The sequence below is a fragment of the Notolepis coatsorum genome, assembly GCF_963971535.1.
Source record: "Notolepis coatsorum genome assembly, chromosome: 16".
Taxonomy (NCBI): Eukaryota; Metazoa; Chordata; class Actinopteri; order Aulopiformes; family Paralepididae; genus Notolepis; species Notolepis coatsorum.
The window spans coordinates 52,695,258-52,713,678 of NC_140180.1; the positions used below are offsets into that span (position 1 = coordinate 52,695,258).

At 40.4% G+C, this 18,421-nt stretch overlaps 1 protein-coding gene across 2 annotated transcripts in view; it reads left to right on the forward strand.

Annotated features, from left to right (window-relative positions):
* The window catches only part of tsc22d3 (TSC22 domain family, member 3), a 63,295-nt gene extending 46,087 nt beyond the window's left edge, over positions 1–17,208 (forward strand). The window contains exons 1-3 of one of the 2 annotated variants that reach the window (XM_084331835.1): positions 12,243–12,552; positions 13,453–13,504; positions 15,220–17,208. In XM_084331835.1, coding sequence (XP_084187961.1) covers positions 12,428–12,552; positions 13,453–13,504; positions 15,220–15,480 — 438 coding nt within the window. In that variant the 5' untranslated portion in view covers positions 12,243–12,427 and the 3' untranslated portion in view covers positions 15,481–17,208. Of the gene's footprint in view, positions 1–12,242; positions 12,553–13,452; positions 13,505–15,219 lie in introns of those variants that run through there. The other variant, XM_084331834.1, reaches the window with a different exon arrangement.
* Positions 17,209–18,421: the final 1,213 nt, after the last annotated feature.

Consider the following 18,421-nt stretch of genomic DNA (forward strand, 5'->3'; position numbering starts at 1 on the left):
TTTATATGTTAATAAAATTGCATTTATCTTTAGTCCTAATTCTGTCACTGTTTGATGTCACAAAGAAGGGTGTATCTGAAAGCTGCCTACAACATTTGTAACATGTGATGAAAAAGTAAACAAATAATTAACTGTATTAGACACTTGTTAATGATGAATAGGCTTCACTTTAGATTGGCCCCCACGATAGCATCTGCAAATGATTTATAAATGTTTTATGAATGTCTTAACAAATCATTTGTTGAACATGAAAAATAAATGGAGATACACTATAGTCGTTTTTTCATATCCATTTTTCAAAGCATCTACAAATGTGTTACTACACATTAAACAACATTATTTAATGATGAACAAATCAAGTACAAACAATGTTGATAATGAGTTATAAATAATGTAGAACTAATCTGTAAATGTTATACAAATATAGTTATAAATGGTTTAATAATAATTTATGAATGTATATAAATGGTTTGTTCATGATTGGTTCATTATCCACTAATGCGTTATAAATACTTTGTAAATGGTATACAAATATAGTTATAAATGATTTAATAATCATTTATGAATGTATATAAATGGTTTGTTCATGATTAGTTCATTATCTACACATACCTTATAAATGTATTATAACAGGGTGTTATTATAAAGTGCTACCTAATTGTTTTTTTTTAAGAATCAACATGAATTACTGTACACATATCCACATACATTCATATGGAATGGTATGCACTTCAGATTTTAATTGCATATTTTGCAACCTTTTGACACTACAGTACATCCTCTAGTTCATGGAGTTCATCTACTCAGCAGCAACATAAAAATAGGGTTGCACTTGATGGAAAGTACGCTACAGTTCATCCCTGGCCTTCAGAAACAGGACACACATTCCAGCGCTGGATTCTCTGCATTTTCATCATTATTTCAGCCCTCTCTTTAATCTAATAAGGTCATGTGTTCCCTCTGCTGAGGGTGTAAGAAGCCTGCTCAGCAACAGACAAGATAGACTACTATCTTATGCACATCGCTTATTGGCCACTGACATCAATCTAATTGGATCATCCAAATATCACCTATGAGCCTAAGAGGGGACATTCAGATTCACCTGTCATCACTCTGAGCATTAAGTGGCTATTTTGTCAAGAGGGACACTGTGGTGGTAATTCACCACACCACATCTACCGTGTGCTTTCTTTCTAAACCAAGGGAGGTTATAGAGTTTGCAGCGATTGATAATATTGTAAACATTAGTATTTACCCATTCACAAACAGTCACTCTTTGAAGTGTGGAAACCTAATGTATTTTACCATCTATTAGATTAGATTAGATTTGATTAAAATGTATGTCATTGTACAGCACAAGTACAGTACAACGAAAATATGTTTATTTTCTAACCAGAGTGCAAGTTAAACAGCAACAGCAATATACAATGTACAGGTGATTAAACTGGAGTATACTATATATTAATGAGTACTACTGAGTAATAATGATAATCAGATGTATGTACAGTGTTATAGTATTATTATGTACAGTGACACAGGTATAAAGACCCTATGGCAGTAAGTCACACTGGCCAGCGGTATAACGATCAAGTTTTATGCTTTCATGCCAAAAATATGACATAACACTATGTTGATATTCATATACAATCCAAATCTTCTACAGATGATATGCCAAGGGTGAGGATTAGATGGCAATCAAGATTGTTTTGAAACGAGGCGACGTGTAGAGACTAGATAAACACGACTTACTACCATGTCAAACATACTATGTAGCTACAGGTAAAGTATCAAATCTCAATAAGTCCCTTTGCCATTTGCCAAAGAAACTGGATTAGGTGGAGACCAAGAGTCTTGGGCCCAGGGTCTTTACTCAGACCTGTTAAGCAGACAACAGCTACAGACATCAATCAGTTACAGAGGCGCTCACACCTCTCCAGAGATTGACACATCCCTGATAATTATTCTTGCGGTGATAGCAGGGGCTTACTGTACCAAAAACCTGACGTGCATACCTCCTCCGGTACAACTTAGACGTGTTTAAAGGATTACGAGCTGCAGACGTTTCATCAGAGATGTTATCTAATGTAACCTCACCCACACTGACCTACTTTGACTTATTTTAATATTTAACAACCAGGTCTATTTAAGTAGTAACACACAAAAGGGAGTAGCCTGCTATATTCTGTATGTCCACAGGGCTGCGATGCATAGTCAACATTACCAGCTTGAGCGTGATGTTGTTTTCATACAGTTTTGCTTCAACACTTTTATCAAGCAACTTGTGAAAATGTTTGAGATATTGAATTTAGTTTTCACATTTGACACTACACTCCCTTGGGTCCTCAGCAATACTTCTGCCAAATGTAAAGTTCATTGTTATAATGCCACCATCTGGCAAAATGGCAACAATTTCGACACTGCACTCCGCTGGGTCCTCTGTAATACACCAACCGAACGTGAAGTCAATTAGATGGATGGTTATCGAGATATGTAAAGGACAGACACACAGTAGCGCCAGGGGCGGATTTAGGATTGTGGGAGATCCGGGGCTTAGCCCAGATGGGCCCCCCTTTTTTTTCCTTTTTTTTTCCTTATTTCTTTCCCTTTTTTTTTTTTTTTTTATTATTATAATTTTTTGGCAGGCAATGGGTGGTTTGGAGGGGGTCCGGCACGACGCCTTTTTTATTTATTTAATTAACCTGTACGTGCAATTTACTGCAATATAGAGCCTTCAATCTTGACCAATAAAGCTGCTCTTTTCACTATAAAACTCAGTTAACCATAACGTAGTTATGGTTAGATTTATATATTGGGGGGGGATATATCATATTTTTCATATAATCAAAAAGTGGTGGAGCAAGATCATACCTTTGCTCCCCCAAGTTCAATAGTGGGAGAGCAGAGATGCTCCGAATGCTCTTATGGCCAGGCGTCTATGATTCACTGATACAAAGTAAAATAGTGCAGTGCAATAAAATAGTTAGTAAAATAGAATAAAATAATGCAATAGTGCATTGCAATAAAATGGTTATCATCGTATTTTTTCGGGAGGCCGGTAAGGAGTGCATTACAGTAGTCGAGTTGGCTTGAGATAAAGGCATGGATCTGGTTTTCAGCGTCCTTTTGATTTATAAATGGCCGTACTTTAGCTATGTTTCTAAGGTGGAAGAATTAAGTTGTTGTCAACTTGTTGATTGTGATTTAAAGCTTAGGTCTGAGTCTACCATAACACCAAGACTTAACTCACTCAAATACAGTTAGCAGCTGGATAGACCACAGATGGAAATTAGCTTCTGCTAAATCTGGTGCAAACATATTTTCATGTAACAATGATGAATTGTAAAAAAAAAAATCAAAAAAAGAAATAATTTTTTTTTTTTTTTTTTTTTTTTTAAATAGATTCGGGGCTTTTCAGAATACATCCGGGGCTTGAGCCCAGGTAGCCACCCCCTAGCTCCGCCCCTGAGTAGCGCACCACTATCTGGCGAAAAGCAACCACCTTCGACATTGCATGCACTACCCTGGATCCTCAGCAACACACCCATCAAGTGTGGAGTCGATTGGATGAACAGTTTTTGAGATATGCAAAGGACAGCCACACACCAGGGCACCACCATCTTGCCAAATGGCACCATTGTATTTGACACCGCATTCCCCGGCTTCAGCAATACACCCGCCGAACATGAAACCAATCGGATGAATGGTTCCCGGGATATGTGAAGGACAAACCGATACACATGCACGCAAACGCGCAGACAGACACGCAAATTCCTTCCTTTATACAGTAGTTAGATCAGTAGTAGTGGTAGTAGTAGTAGTAGTAGTAGTAGTAGTAGTAGTAGTAGTAGTAGTAGTAGTAGTAGTAGTAGTAGTAGTAGTAGTAGTAGTAGTAGTAGTAGTAGTAGTAGTAGTAGTAGTAGTAGTAGTAGTAGTAATATTACAGGAATTTGTGCACGTATAATCAGGGTGAGGTTGTCATATGATTAAGCCTATGGCATCATATGGTATTAGAAGCATGGTTCTAGCACATCACACAAGTACCACACAGTGCATGGCACTTACACTCGCTGTTGCATATCCCGAGGTATTTTGCGAACACTCAATTGTCTCTTTGTGCTTTGGGAAGCCACTATTGAGAATGAAAAGCAAAAACAACAACAACAGCAACAACAACAGCAACAGCAACAGCAACAGTAATACAATAGTGAGCAGTCAAAGAGTTCTTGCCTCTTGAACATCCCACCCATTTGTCAGCCAGTATGGGACAGCCTCAGTCACATCCCAGTACAGAGGAAGTCCCCCTCGGGGCCAAGCCGCCCTCTCCCAAGACAGTGTGCGCCCGGCGTCTGGCTGAGCCGCCCCAGAGAGCCTCCTGTCACCACCACCACCTCGGCTGTCCTGAAAGAGCTATGAACCATTGCCCTCCCCCCTACTCACCTAGCCTCTTCAAGAGGCCGGGACGCCGGTAAGTGAGCGGTGGAGTGGTGTTTTGTGTGTGTATGGTAATGTAACGAGCTGTGATGGAAGAAGTACACAGTTCCTTTACTTAAGCAAAAGTAGAAATACCCACATACTCTGGTAAAAGTAAAAGTCCTCCATTAAAATTGTACTTAAGTAAGAGTAGGGAAGTATTTGAATGTACTTAAGTATCTAAAGTAAAAGTATGCATTCGACATGGCATTTGTGTATTTCAGTGCTTGGGAGCCTTCAACCCTCTAACCATTGACCTCTAAAGGTTGTGTTAAAGTGGTATGCGGTCCAGTTCTGCTGCTCTGATTACGTCGCCTTGAAGTTGACAGACTTCAAATGTGAAAGTAAATAATCTTCATACTATACATGTTTGCCATGTTTTCTATGCAGTAAGTAGTAAAAGTACAATATTTCCTTTGAAATGTAGTGGAGTAAAAGTATAAAGTTCCCTAAAAGGAAAATGAAAATACGTAATGTACTGTACAAGTAGCTTGAAATTGTACTTAAGTACAGTACTTGAGTAAAAATACGTATTTCCTTTCCACCACTCGTAACGAGTTATTACAAATGACAATGAGTGATATATAGGTTGGAGAATGTTCAAGAGAAATCCTTGTTAACTGGTAAACATGATGATTCACAGAGTCGTGGTGCGTCTGTGTCATCTTGAGTGCTTCATGACAACAACAGATGATAAAAGGTTAATGACATGGAAGTGAGACGTTGTTGACGGGAAGGCATAATATCTCTTTGGTTATTCCGTGAACTGGAATTAGTGTTCACAGGTTCAAGTGGTGACAGTTGTCATAATCGTTTGGCTGCAGAGGTCAAATGACAGGCATGTCGCATTAAGGCGTTACGGTTACGTGGTCAGGCGCTGGTCCATAACACTGAGCCACTTTGGGGCGGTCACAGCGGATCGACTGAATCGAATGAAACGATTGCAAGAAATAATAATTTAGAAATGCCTGCGTCGATGCTGGCAGTTAAATGGTCCAAATGTTTCGTCTGATGGAAAAATAAAAATAATAATTGCATTCAGAGCCACTAAGATTGTTCAAAGGACTAGTAGAGTGAATGCTTTCATAGGAAAAAAATAAAACACAAGTAAACTTGCAGTAAAACTTCATGGTTTCACCATCAATTAATCAATCAAATTATCTTTGGATCAATTGATTATTTAAACAATTGTTTGTACCAGTTTTACTGCCCTTATAGTCCTGCAAGGTCTCCCAGGTCCTCTGACCAGGGGCCCTAGCTGGCAGCTCCTAGGAGTCAAAGACTCTCAGGTCCTCTGACCAGCGACTCTTGGTGGCTCCTACGAGACAAAGCTCAAATCAAAAGATAACTGTGCTTTTCTAGATGCAGGAACAGCCTCCTCCTGAGTATCAGATTATTAACCCCTTCAGGCTCCTCTTTTATGAAGCTCCTAAAAAGCTACATTTATTCTTTACTCAGAGCCACTCTTAGGCTATTAGGTTTTGTGTTCTTTTATTGTGGAATTACTCTTGTTGATCTTAGCGTTTGTGAAGCCTGCTTAATTGTATTCAAAGTGTCTCTATAAAAAAAAGTGTACATACTTACTACAAAAGAAAAGTAAAGGGAGACTGAAGGATTTTTCACGTCACCTTTTAACGGCAACACATTTTCATAATTAAATTTGTAACCTGACGAAATTATTTTAAAAGGTGAAACGTTTTGTATTTACCTGATGAAAATCTTAATGATCATTTAGCTGTTATTAATCTTTGACCTATTTCTTGATGGTGGAGTGGGTAAAGTGTAGAAGAGATGCGCTCTGCGGGCCGTTGTGTTCACAGTGTAGAGTGTAGCAGGACGGAGATGTCTCCACCGCTCTCTGCGTAACAATGTGAGGTTTGTCGTGATGCATGTTCCTCTTCCCTCCGGCCCGAGGCTTTAGTGTCTAATCCAGAACATGACTGTCTCTGTGGAACAGCATGTAACTCTCACCATAGTCCACCCACCCACCCACCCACCCACCCACCCACCCACCCACACACCCACACACATACACACACACACATACACACACACACACACACACACACACACACACACACACACACACACACACACACACACACACACACACACACACACACACACACACACACACACACACACACACACACACACTCACCCACACACACACATACACACGCACACATACACACACACACACATACACACACACGCACCCACCCACACACACACATACACACGCACACGCACACACACACACGCATACACACACACACACACGCGCGCACACACACACACGCACACACACACGTGCGCACACACGCACACACACACGCACACACACACGCACGCACACACACACACACACACACACACACACACACACACACACACACACACACACACACACACACACACACACACACACACACACACACGCACGCACGCACGCACGCACGCACACACACCGCCACACACACATGCACACACAAATATAGAGACATTCTATGAGCGGCAAGCCATTTTTTTTTTTTTTTTATATAACTGCCTTTGATAAACATGCAAACTGCAAGTATCATGCTATATTAAATCTGGGGTTCAAGGGAAGACAGGCGACGGGGTAAATTGATTGAGGGACACACAGTACAGAGCGATGCTGAGGCCACATGACGCCGTTGCTATTAATAGGAGAGAGGAGGCTTAGGTGATGTGATACTAATGATTTCCCTGGGTATCCCAGTGTATGCTCAGGATGTTCAGCATGCGTGCGCTGCTGCCAGTGTTCTGTCGTGCACACGCTGACAGATAGCTTGGAGAGGGATGGCCTGTAGTCAGATAGCCTTCATGGAGATCCTCTGTGTGCTCTCTGGCTGCGTGCCCCTCCCCATGTACTCACAGTCCTCAGGAGGCAGAGGAGACACGTTCTAGAGAAGAAAGAGAGAGCATTCTTTGAATTCAACATTCCATTTCAAAACTTTGTTTATACTTGTGGGGCACTGAGGTTTCCCTCATTCCCACGACGAGTTCCATACAGAAAAAAAGAAAACATACATAATAACATAGATACGTACATACATACATGGATAGCAGCATTTCAAATCACAACAACATGTCAAGAAGGAACAAACAAAGAAATCAACTTAAACAGGTACAACTTAAACAGGTACAACTTGATGAACAGTGGTCAGTTACAGTTATGGTCCTAAACGCTGCAGCAAAGGGGAGAATCTCCGTCCTTAGAGCGTGTTGGAGGTCATTCCATGAGCTAGGGGGCATCAAAGGAAAATGCAGAATTGCCAAGTTCCGAGCAAACCTGGGGGACCTTAATAACTAGAACGGGTCACAACGGGTTTTACAATTCCATTCTGACAATGTTGCAATATAAGGAGGTAGCTTCCCAGTAAGGGCCTTGAAAATAGAGAGACCAACCAACCTTATCATAAAGGATGCAATGGTGAGTGTGATGTAAGGAAGGGGCAGGACTAGATAAGCACTGCTTTTTTCTGCCCCTTCTCGAACCAAATTCTATGTTTTGGTTTTGTTTTTATTTGTATGTGTTTGAATGTATGTATGTAGATATATGTATGTATGTGTATGCATGTATATTGTTTTTGCTTTTATCAATTTGTTGTGATAGTTATGTGTGTTGGTTCGAGATAACTAAAAATCAATCAATCAATAAAAAAAAAATGCTATAGATAGGTGCCACTAGATGGCGCACTAGAGCACCAGCATGTTTTTTATCCAATCAGATGCATTCCACGTGGGGAAATGGGAAGTAGGGAGGGATACATACGTAACATGTAAACAACAACATGCAATTTGGAACCGCACATTTTTTTTTTATTATAAATTCATTAATCAATGTTTTTTTGGAGGGGGGGGGGGGGGGGAATCAATATTTAAATACAAAAACAATTGCTCTACATAAAACGTTATCTATAGCACCTTAAATATACTAAACGTATACTTTCAGTATGGAAAAACATACAACCAGTGATCAGTTTCAGTCTGTACCCCTCACTGTGGTGTGTATGTGTGCCGCATGCACACAGGGTACCATTATAAATGTACCGTATGTATTCAGGGTTCTGCTAGGCAACTTCAGATAATAACATCCAAAACCGTGGCATCTGTGAATGAAAGCACACTCGACCACATGTCTCGACCTTGGTCTTCCTCAGCCGGTTGCTGTGTACTGGTGAATCACCGCCTGTGTTACATAATACACTCGGCTGTTGTGCGGTGGACACCATGGAAAGTGCAGCCCATTGGCTAGCTTTGGACTGAGTCACTGGATCTGGCAAGCACCAAAGAAAACCGTCCCGATGTACTTTCCTGCTGGAATGTTAGGGTGCAGCGCACACACGCCCTATGAATGGTCTGGAAGGGTCAACATTATATCACTGCATATGAAAGTAGTAGAAAGTTTGAGAAATGCATTTATATTTTGTCTAGCTAATACAGGCGTGAATACTCTCTCTTCCCCTCTCTCTCCCTCCCTCTCTCTCTGTCTCTTTCTGTCTTATTTGGATTACACTTAGATTTAGAATACACGGTTGATACAGAACACATATTGGTCACACACACTACTACATACCAAATTGTGCACTCACTGTGCTCTCGCGTCAATACCAATCCGGCTGTCACGGTTATGTGACTCACTAGCCGCATGGCAGAAAGCGTACCTACTATTGGCTCTATTGATGAGCTTTGAACAGGGTCATTTTATATTGTATTTCAGCAGTGCATTGTGTTTTCACCCCACTAGCATTTGTCGAGACTCTGAGCTTTCTGTGGATCCCTTTGAAAACACAATGCAAACCTGCAATAATTGTAGTTATTAGAATCCATGGCAGTTCGTTATAGAGCTTTATATAATACATACAAAGCTTTTCTATAGAGCTACCCTACTACCTGCATTTAGCACCAGCATACCACTGTTTCCCAGTCAGGGGGCTAGCCCCAACCCCCTGCAGCAAGGCAGTCCACAAGGCCCTCATCATCACAGTGGGGCTTTGTATCAAACCTGACAGCTGTATCACGGCGGCACGAAATCGGAGACGTCAGACACTACGGGCGCTGACGACCAGTCTTTCTGCTCAGCATCGTTAGGCCAAAAGTCAGCCTTTCCCCCTCCTTAATTGATCTGTTACATAAGAGATCTGTTTCATTTTTATCTATCTGTCTCTCTGTCTCTGTCTCTGTCTCTGTCTCTGTCTCTGTCTCTCCCTCTCTCTCTCTCTCTCTCTCTCTCTCTCTCTCTCTCTCTCTCTCTCTCTCTCTCTCTCTCTCTCTCTCTCTCTCTCTCTCTCTCTCTCTGTGTCTCTCTCTCACATATCCTACTAGTACTACTAATGAGGTAATTTACCAGGCAGAAAGAGAACGCACGTTGTTTCCAAAAAAATATTTCATTAATTGAGCACCTCAGGCGAAGAATCATATAAGGCCGTTTTAAGTTTTCAGAGGAGCAACGTTTTCAAACTTTATTATCTAAAGATGGTCATTTCAAGACTGACTTGTAGTTCTTCTGTTCAAGGGTTCAATTTGTCCCACAGAAAATGTAGTTCCTTTTACCTGTGGCACATGATGAATTGTTGTGATAGTTAACACAGGTATGATGAATTGAAAATGGGGGACCCTGATGTAAACAAGACGAAAGTATTTTTCTGGTCTGAATCCCTTTAACAATTGTGTGTATTGAGCTGTACTGTATTGTACCCATTCTGCAATCTGTTAATAAAAATTTTCAATAAATCAATTCAATCAACACAATCAACACAGTAAATAATTAAAATTCAACAAAGAACTGTACTGAACTAAGTTGCTCTTTGCTAAAAAACAGGATGTTGGTGTCTATTTGTATTTATTTATTTTAAACCAAAAATAACAGTGGTGCTCCAGGTGAAAGTTGATTGGCTCAGTGTCATCAACAGTGTGTCAGAGTATCGGGAGACTGAAAGGTAACTGATGGCACGACAGTCTGCACGTGCTGATCAGGTGAACCACTCCGCCGAGCCTGGGGGCCACTGTGACTAAGAAGAAAATCAAAACATGTATGTGTTTCACTTGAAGGACTAATTGCTCAATAACACCTACTGTCTGTATTCAGGTGTCACACAGGGGACAGTAGAACGGGACCGGTGATGGTTTTGTAACTGTTTTTCTATCTCTTGCCGCCCTGTTGCAGACGCCACTTGTGCGTCAGCCGTCAGGTTTTCAAATGGTTCGTGAGAGCAGCTGTGTTGCCGTGTTGTGTAGATGTATTAAATGTCAAAAGGTTATCTGAGGTGTCATAACCCGGGCTGTTTCAACACTGTAACTAGGTGGCTATTTTGGTGTGCCAATTCCACTGGCTAGACATGTTATGAGATACAGTTGTTATTATTACAAATTATGAATAGCCAACATATTGAATATTTTAAAACTGCATCATTGAAAGGTTTTAGGGTTGGCCAAAATATATTTTAATTTTTGTTACAAATTAAACGGAATTGGCATCATGGACTCGCCCGTGTTTGTGTGTTTGCTATAATTATGGATGTCCTTGGATACAAGTTGCCATAGCCTACGTTTTTCTCTCTGGGCCATGAGAGTCAACTTCTGAGGAAAACATCCAGATCTTTTTTTTTCTTTTTCTTTTTATCAGGGAAGAGGATAAAGGTCAAATAAGAGGATAAAGGAGCATGGAAAATGGACCGATTCATTATACGTTTTCACCACTAGATGCCGATAGAGTTCTGAAATATAGAGAGGGTATGGAAAAGTATCTTTACAAGGGTTTCCCAAGTCAAGTCGATTCAAGTTCCTTTATTAATCCCCTTGGGGAAACTCAGGTGTCATAGCAGCAGGGCGGCGATGGCAGGAACAAATTATTCCCATGCACGCTAGTAGACATTTTGCAATAGCCTGCAGCATGTTCAGTAACAAAATAACGAAATGAAAGGAACAGAATGTCTTTGTAGGTGCACATGGGGTCAGATTATTTGACAATTCATAAAAAAAAAAAAAAAAAAAAGTTTACAAGGTCACTCATTCACTTTTACCTAAACCTCATTGCCTATGAATGATGAAAGCATGGTACAGATAAAAATGAACATGTCTTAAGCCTAATACTGTAACATAAAACAACCAGGACTATTAATTGCTGTTAGATACATATCAGCAATTAGTTGATAAACATGACAGGGTGCCATGATAGCAGTTGTGCATTTTTGTTATGCAATCCTTTATGCAGCCACCTATTAATCCCCAAAATAGATCAAAGGAGGAGTAGTAGTGCTCGTTATATTGTACATAATCTATAATAATATCTATATAATATAATAATATATTATATAATATATATAATATATATATATATATATATATATATATATATATATATATATATATATATATATATATATATATATATATATATATATATATATATATATATATAATATAATATTATATAATATATATATAATATATATATAATATAATATTAATATAATATAAAATATAATCTAATCTAATATCACAGTTGCGTTTGTTTTCATTATTCGTTTGGTAGTGCTATTTGAAAAATAATTACAAATAATAATACCAGGTCAGTCAACTGCAAAAAGCCAATCATGTAGGAGGAGCTGAGTTCAGAAAGGGGCCAGATGGAAAATAATGCTAGCAAACTAATTTGCATAATATATTCACGCGTCAGATGACGTAGGGGCACGGCTCGTTTATATAGCGGCCGGCGGCAGAAAATAGCATCATTCACTAGCAGAGAAACCTCAACGAAGCTCACGTCACTGACAGCACTGCAACTCGTTAACGGCAGCAACTACCGCTCGCTCGAGTTCGTGCATCATCGTGATTTAAGCTGAAACTAAATCCGGATCTATATTATCTAGGTTATCAACCAGTCGCAAACGTGGCGAGAAGTATTATCCAAACCACTCTCGTACTTAATATGAGCACGGAGATGTACGCAAAAACCCCCATGGAGGTGGCCGTCTACCAGTTACACAACTTCTCCATCTCCTTCTTCTCCTCGTTACTGGGGGGAGATGTGGTCTCGGTAAAACTCGACAACAGGTAAATATAATAAATATCACAACGGGCTTTTTGCTTAATATTATGCAGGGGTTTGCTCATAATAAAACCTGTTAACTAGAAATTACTTTTGGTCAACGGGCCAACTCTCAGATTGATTTAGGTTTTGTTGCTGAAAATAACTATAATCTCTGCAATGTCCCAAGGAGGATATTCCAATAATTGTACTCAATTTGTCTTATTTGTTTAGAATCACAAACTTTGGACTTTGCATTGTAGGTTACAATGTGATCTGCGCCCTACAATGGAATCATAAAACGGGGCCACTACTGATAGATTAAACATACTACAGTACATTCCAAAGAAGGCAACCTGCCTTTATAATCAATACACTAAACAGATTTCCTTTCCATGTTTTCTTTTGGATCGCAAAACATAATGTGGATTTGCACTTGTTGCATTCAACCAGTAGGTACTAGAAGTACTGGAAATGGGGGACCCTGATGTAAACAAGACAAACGTCTTTCTCTGGTCTGCATCCCCTTAACAATTGTGTGTATTGAGCAGTACTGTATTGTACCCATTCTGCAATCTGTTAAATAAAGTTTTCATTCATCATTCATTCACTGTAGGTGTAGGCTACATGGGATGTGTCACTCTTTGGCTACCTAGTGTCTATCTGTATGTCATGTATGTTATGATGAATTGAAAATGGGGGACCCTGATGTAAACAAGACGAAAGTCTTTCTCTGGTCTGCGTCCCCTTAACAATTGTGTGTATTGAGCCGTACTGTATTGTACCCATTCTGCATCTGTTAATAACATTTTCAATCAGTCAATCAATCAATCAATCAATAGTGTGTCACAATGTGTGCAAAAGGGGTTGTTGTGGTGAGATATTTTGATAGTGTTAATTGACAGTCTATGTTCTTCTCTCTGCAGTGCCTCTGGCGCTAGCGTGGTGGCCATTGACAACAAGATCGAACAGGCAATGGTAAGACAACACACTCAAACCATGGCAAAAAATACATTTTAATTATGGTTTAGAATACTTACGTGTGTTAAAATAGTATTCGAAAATGCATTCAACTAGTCTGCAGTGCACGTCAAGCAATTTTAAATACCTGGCTTAAATATCAATAATGTGGAATAGTTGTAATAATCCACTGACATAAACAAATTTTTTAATAAAAAAGACCATTGCTCATTGGGTTGATTTGTGCTAGACCAGTGCTTGACAAGAATGCAAAGTTGATGAAGCAGCTCCATGCTTAATACATATGACAAAGTCATTGAAGTAACATCATGGACCCGCTCCATGCTTAATACACGTGACAAAGTAATTGAAGTACTAGCATCATGGACCTGTCCGTGCTTAATACATGTGACAAAGTCATTGAAGTAGTATCATGGACCTCTCCATGCTTAATACACGTGACAATGTCAATAAAGCAGCATCATGGCCCCACTCCACGCTTGCATGGCGGTCAAAGCGAGACCCCAGCTGCAGAGATTGACAACAGGAAGCGTGAAAGGGAACATTTGCGGTGCCTCGCCCCAGATTGATTGTCAACATGTCTACTCTGTAGCCTAGATTAACTGACAAGTTAAGAAACCCAATATATCAATTTGTTGACACATTCTAAAGAAAGAAATGGGATGATGATGATGATGATGGTGTAGTGTAGAAAAGATCCAAGACAGTAATACCAAAAATCATATCTCTGTATTTTTAGGCTGAATGGCGATATACAATACAGTATATGTCGTGAGCTAAATGTTCTTGAGAGAGACTTTGAAGCCTACAGGTTTGCTCTGAAAAAGTAGTCTTTGTGCTTGTTGACCAGATTTCCAATACAGTGTTGGAGGCTCTGTGTTTGTTGACAGACTGTATTGCAAGCTAAATGGCAGATCTAAGTGATCAAATAAAACAACATTGCTTGTGCAAGGCCATCTCTATCACTGGACACAATCTATCTTTCTCATGTCTCCCCCAATTTCTCTCTCTTTCTATCAAAGCACACATGAGCAATACCCCCCCCCCCCCCTGCACTGATTCACTATCAAACTCTGCTACAAGGACTTTATGATTAAAAGTTCATAGTAGGCTACCGGTACTTAGTTCTTAAGTGTGACGTGAAGCACAGACAAACATACACATGCAGAGACACACACAACTGCAGCAACGTTATGTCACTAAGACTGTTTGAAGCACATCAGACATGAATCATTAATTGTTGTAGCCTATTCTCAGCTGCCTCAGCTCTGATTGTCGGGCAAATTAACGTTGATCTACTGCTGGCAAACTTTGAACTGGTTGATGCCAGTGAAAAAGTTTTGCTTTCACCTCATCCAATTTTGAATAATTTTTTTTGTATGCAGTCGACCGGTTCTCAAATGTAAGTTTACGTAACGGCAGACCACAAGCTTCCCAACAATGCAAAGCTTGACTCTGTCTCGTCCCTGACGCGTCCCAAATTACAAATGAGTGTCCATGGTTCTGCTGCTCATCCAATCCTTTTAAATCCAAACCATCTCCTAAATAATTGCCGCTTGTATCGTGGTTATACCGTATAATATATAATGTATCTATACCGTTAAAGTCGATATATTGCCCAACAATTATAGTTGGCCAACAGCCTGCAAGTCTTGTCAGATTGTATCTCAGTTTCTAACGAAGCCCGCTCTCTTTCTCTCTCCTCATGGCAGGATCTTGTCAAGAATCACCTGATGTACGCGGTACGGGAGGAGGTGGAGTTCCTCAAGGAGCAGATCAAGGAGCTGGCGGAGAAGAACAACCAGCTGGAGAAGGAGAACTGCCTCCTGAAGAACCTGGCCAGCCCGGAGCAGATGGAGAAGTTCCAGTCACGCATCCCGGCCGGCGCCCTCCTACTACCGCTGGATAACCACCCTGCCCAGGTGGGCCCAGAGCAGCTGCCTTGCCCCATCAGCGCTGGTTCTGCTGTATAAGTGGCTCTGCCTTGGGGCGGGCAGAGCCACTGCCTCTGAATCATAAATGGACCTCCATTTTGACATAAAGAGTTGTTTAAACAAGCCGTCGCCGCTGAGAAATCCTCCTGTGAGTGGAGGGGTGGAGGTAGGGGAAGCATCAGCGCTGTAGAGCGGGTCGATGACGCGCATAAGAACTGATGACATTGATAAGCACAACAGAAAAAAACAAAACGCTCTGACTGGCATGGTCTCAGGCCCATCCTCTGATTACCATTAGACTATTTATTTAGTCTCTTTTAGACAAAAGCGCTAAGAGGGCTGACTGGACGGACGCCAGAGAGTGCTTGCTTTGGGACAGAGGGGAGCTTCCCCGGCCTCGCCTAACCAGCACCCCATGCTCTAGAAAGGTGGGTGTGGCAGGTGTGATTGGGCTGGCCCTTGCAGGTGCTAACTTGGGACTGTGGGAGGGTTGCCCAGCCCTCCTCCGTCTCTAAGGCCAAATCAAGGAAGATGAGTCTCATCAGAGACGGCCCTCCACGTCTCGACACGAAGACCCTCACCATGTGGAGTAGTGATCCCAATATTGACTGATTGATTCACTGGAATTTTGTTGCTATAGGAACAGTTTGGACTCAAGTATATTTCCTGTCAGCTGTCATTCATTCAATCTTTATTCTGACTCTAGGTTTACACTTGAGGGTCAACTGTCATTTACAGTGTCGTCAAGTATCACAGACATCATCAGTAATCAACAGTCATCGATCGTCAATCAATATACAAAGTGCAAGGCAAACAAAAGTTTTGTATTCGCAAACACTGCAACAGGAAATAAACTTGGGTCCATTTGACAACGTTTATGTTGTCAAGTTGAAACTGTATACAAGCTCCACGGATTCACAACCACTTAACCAGCTTTTTATAAAGACTGTTCCCATAGCGTGTATTGATCATTACAATGGTGTACATTTAAAGCATAACGACAATAATCAAAAGGGCAATGTTAAGAGAAAAAGAGGTGGAGGTTTATGCAGTATAGCTTACAGGGCCTGGGGAGACGCTGCAGTAGACTCTTAACGCTTGTATTTTCTGCAGTTGGGGTTTGCTGCTTCTGGGGAGAAAATAATCCAATTTTCTTACGTTCTTTTGTTTTGTGATTCTGAACAAAAATCGTCCGTTTGTAAAATAGGAGTGTTTGACATCGTTCTGTAAAGATGATTTGTATATAATATATATATATATATTTAGGAGGGGCTGGATTTATCGGCCCCACCTTGTTTGCCTAGCTCTGCACATTAAAAGGATAACTACAATGTATATAAAGTTGAAAACGTCCTGAGTTTAGCGTGGCAGAGATGCCGCTTGCGTCTTCTGCTGCAAATGCACTCCTGACTTTACCAGTGTCACGGTGTCTGGTCTCTGTTTTCTGTTCAAGATGCCAACTTGAAAACAATGGCATGACAACAGTGCCTGTCTGTAGTAAGAGAGGAACACATTTCCACAATGAACCGTTTAATGTCTTAGCTACCAAAGACTTGTGCCTCGTACTCGAAATAAAAACAGAAGCCAAGCAAGCCAGACCATGTGTGACACTCACAGGGAGAAGTCTTGTTAGCTAGCTATAATGTTTCTATTTCTTTTGTAAAGATAATGGTGTTGTTGCTGTACTGTATCCATGGTAACAGGTGTTCACTATGGTGTGTGTATGGATACAAATGCACATTTGCAATAAACCTTGTGTTTACATAATACGTGACGCTCTTTCTCTTTTCTTTTGACCACACAGGTTTTTCTCACACTGAAGTGAGATGGGTCATCATTTTCTTTTAAATGGGACACATTGACTGAAATTACATTGTTAAAGGGGGATACCACTCATTTCAGCATTCATATGTGTTTCCATGTGTCTTATTGGGACACTTGAGGTTGCATTTGTGAGTATACATATACAGTATAGATTCTGTACAGATTCATTGGCAATCGAATAATCAATTGATTATTTTAATGGATAAATGTTTCTTTCAACCTAGACCAAATTTTTCAATAATCTCGATTGATTTTAACCAATAGTCTCATCAACTGGTCCACAAATGAGATCTGTTTTTCTGGGCATGGAGTTGGCACAGCAGCTCTCCTGGCTGCAATTCAATGCAACAAGTCATAAAAAGCTGTCTTTTTTTGCTCTGAAATGAAAAGATCTGTTGCATGGTTCCTCCATTGGATTGGTTCAGTAGTGGTTCAATTGATAATTGTTCCCATAAAGTAATTCTCCCACTTACAGCTTTGTATCCATTACACTGTTCACATGATGGGACCCAGGCTTATTGAAACACAAACATATTACTACTGTTGTCAGGTGGGGACCTACCAGAAGAAGGCCTGCAACCCATTTTGGGTCCTGACCCATAGTTTTAAGAAACGAGGCTCGGCACTGCAACCCTTTCTAGTCATAAATCTGTAATAAACATTGTGTTTTGGTTAGAGGGTTAAGGTAGACTGTAATGCAGAAAACTAAAAGAGCCCTGCTTGGTAATTGCACTTTGTTTACATGTTTTGTTTTGGTCTGATGGGTGGGTTGAATTTGAATGGGTATAGGAGTGGATTTGGTATTGGCTGGCCACTCCTCAGGCTCTACCAAGAGGTATGTAGAAACAATAAGTTACTAAACTCCAAGTCTCCAACCCAAACAACAGACCAAAACTAAATAAAATGTAAACAAAGTGCAATACCAAGCGGGCCTCTTTTGCCTGGAGGTTGCTGTTTGATTACAGATTCTACCTACCTAATTTCCATTTCAGCTCTTATTTGGGACAAGCTGTTGTGCATCTGTGAATTCCAATCACAAATAATCCCTATGTGAATACACAGGCTATTCCAAGCATGGTAACGGAACTGATTCAGACCACAAAACCAGCAGAAAACTGGATGAGCTGTATGCAGGCTCATCCAAGCAAATATCATA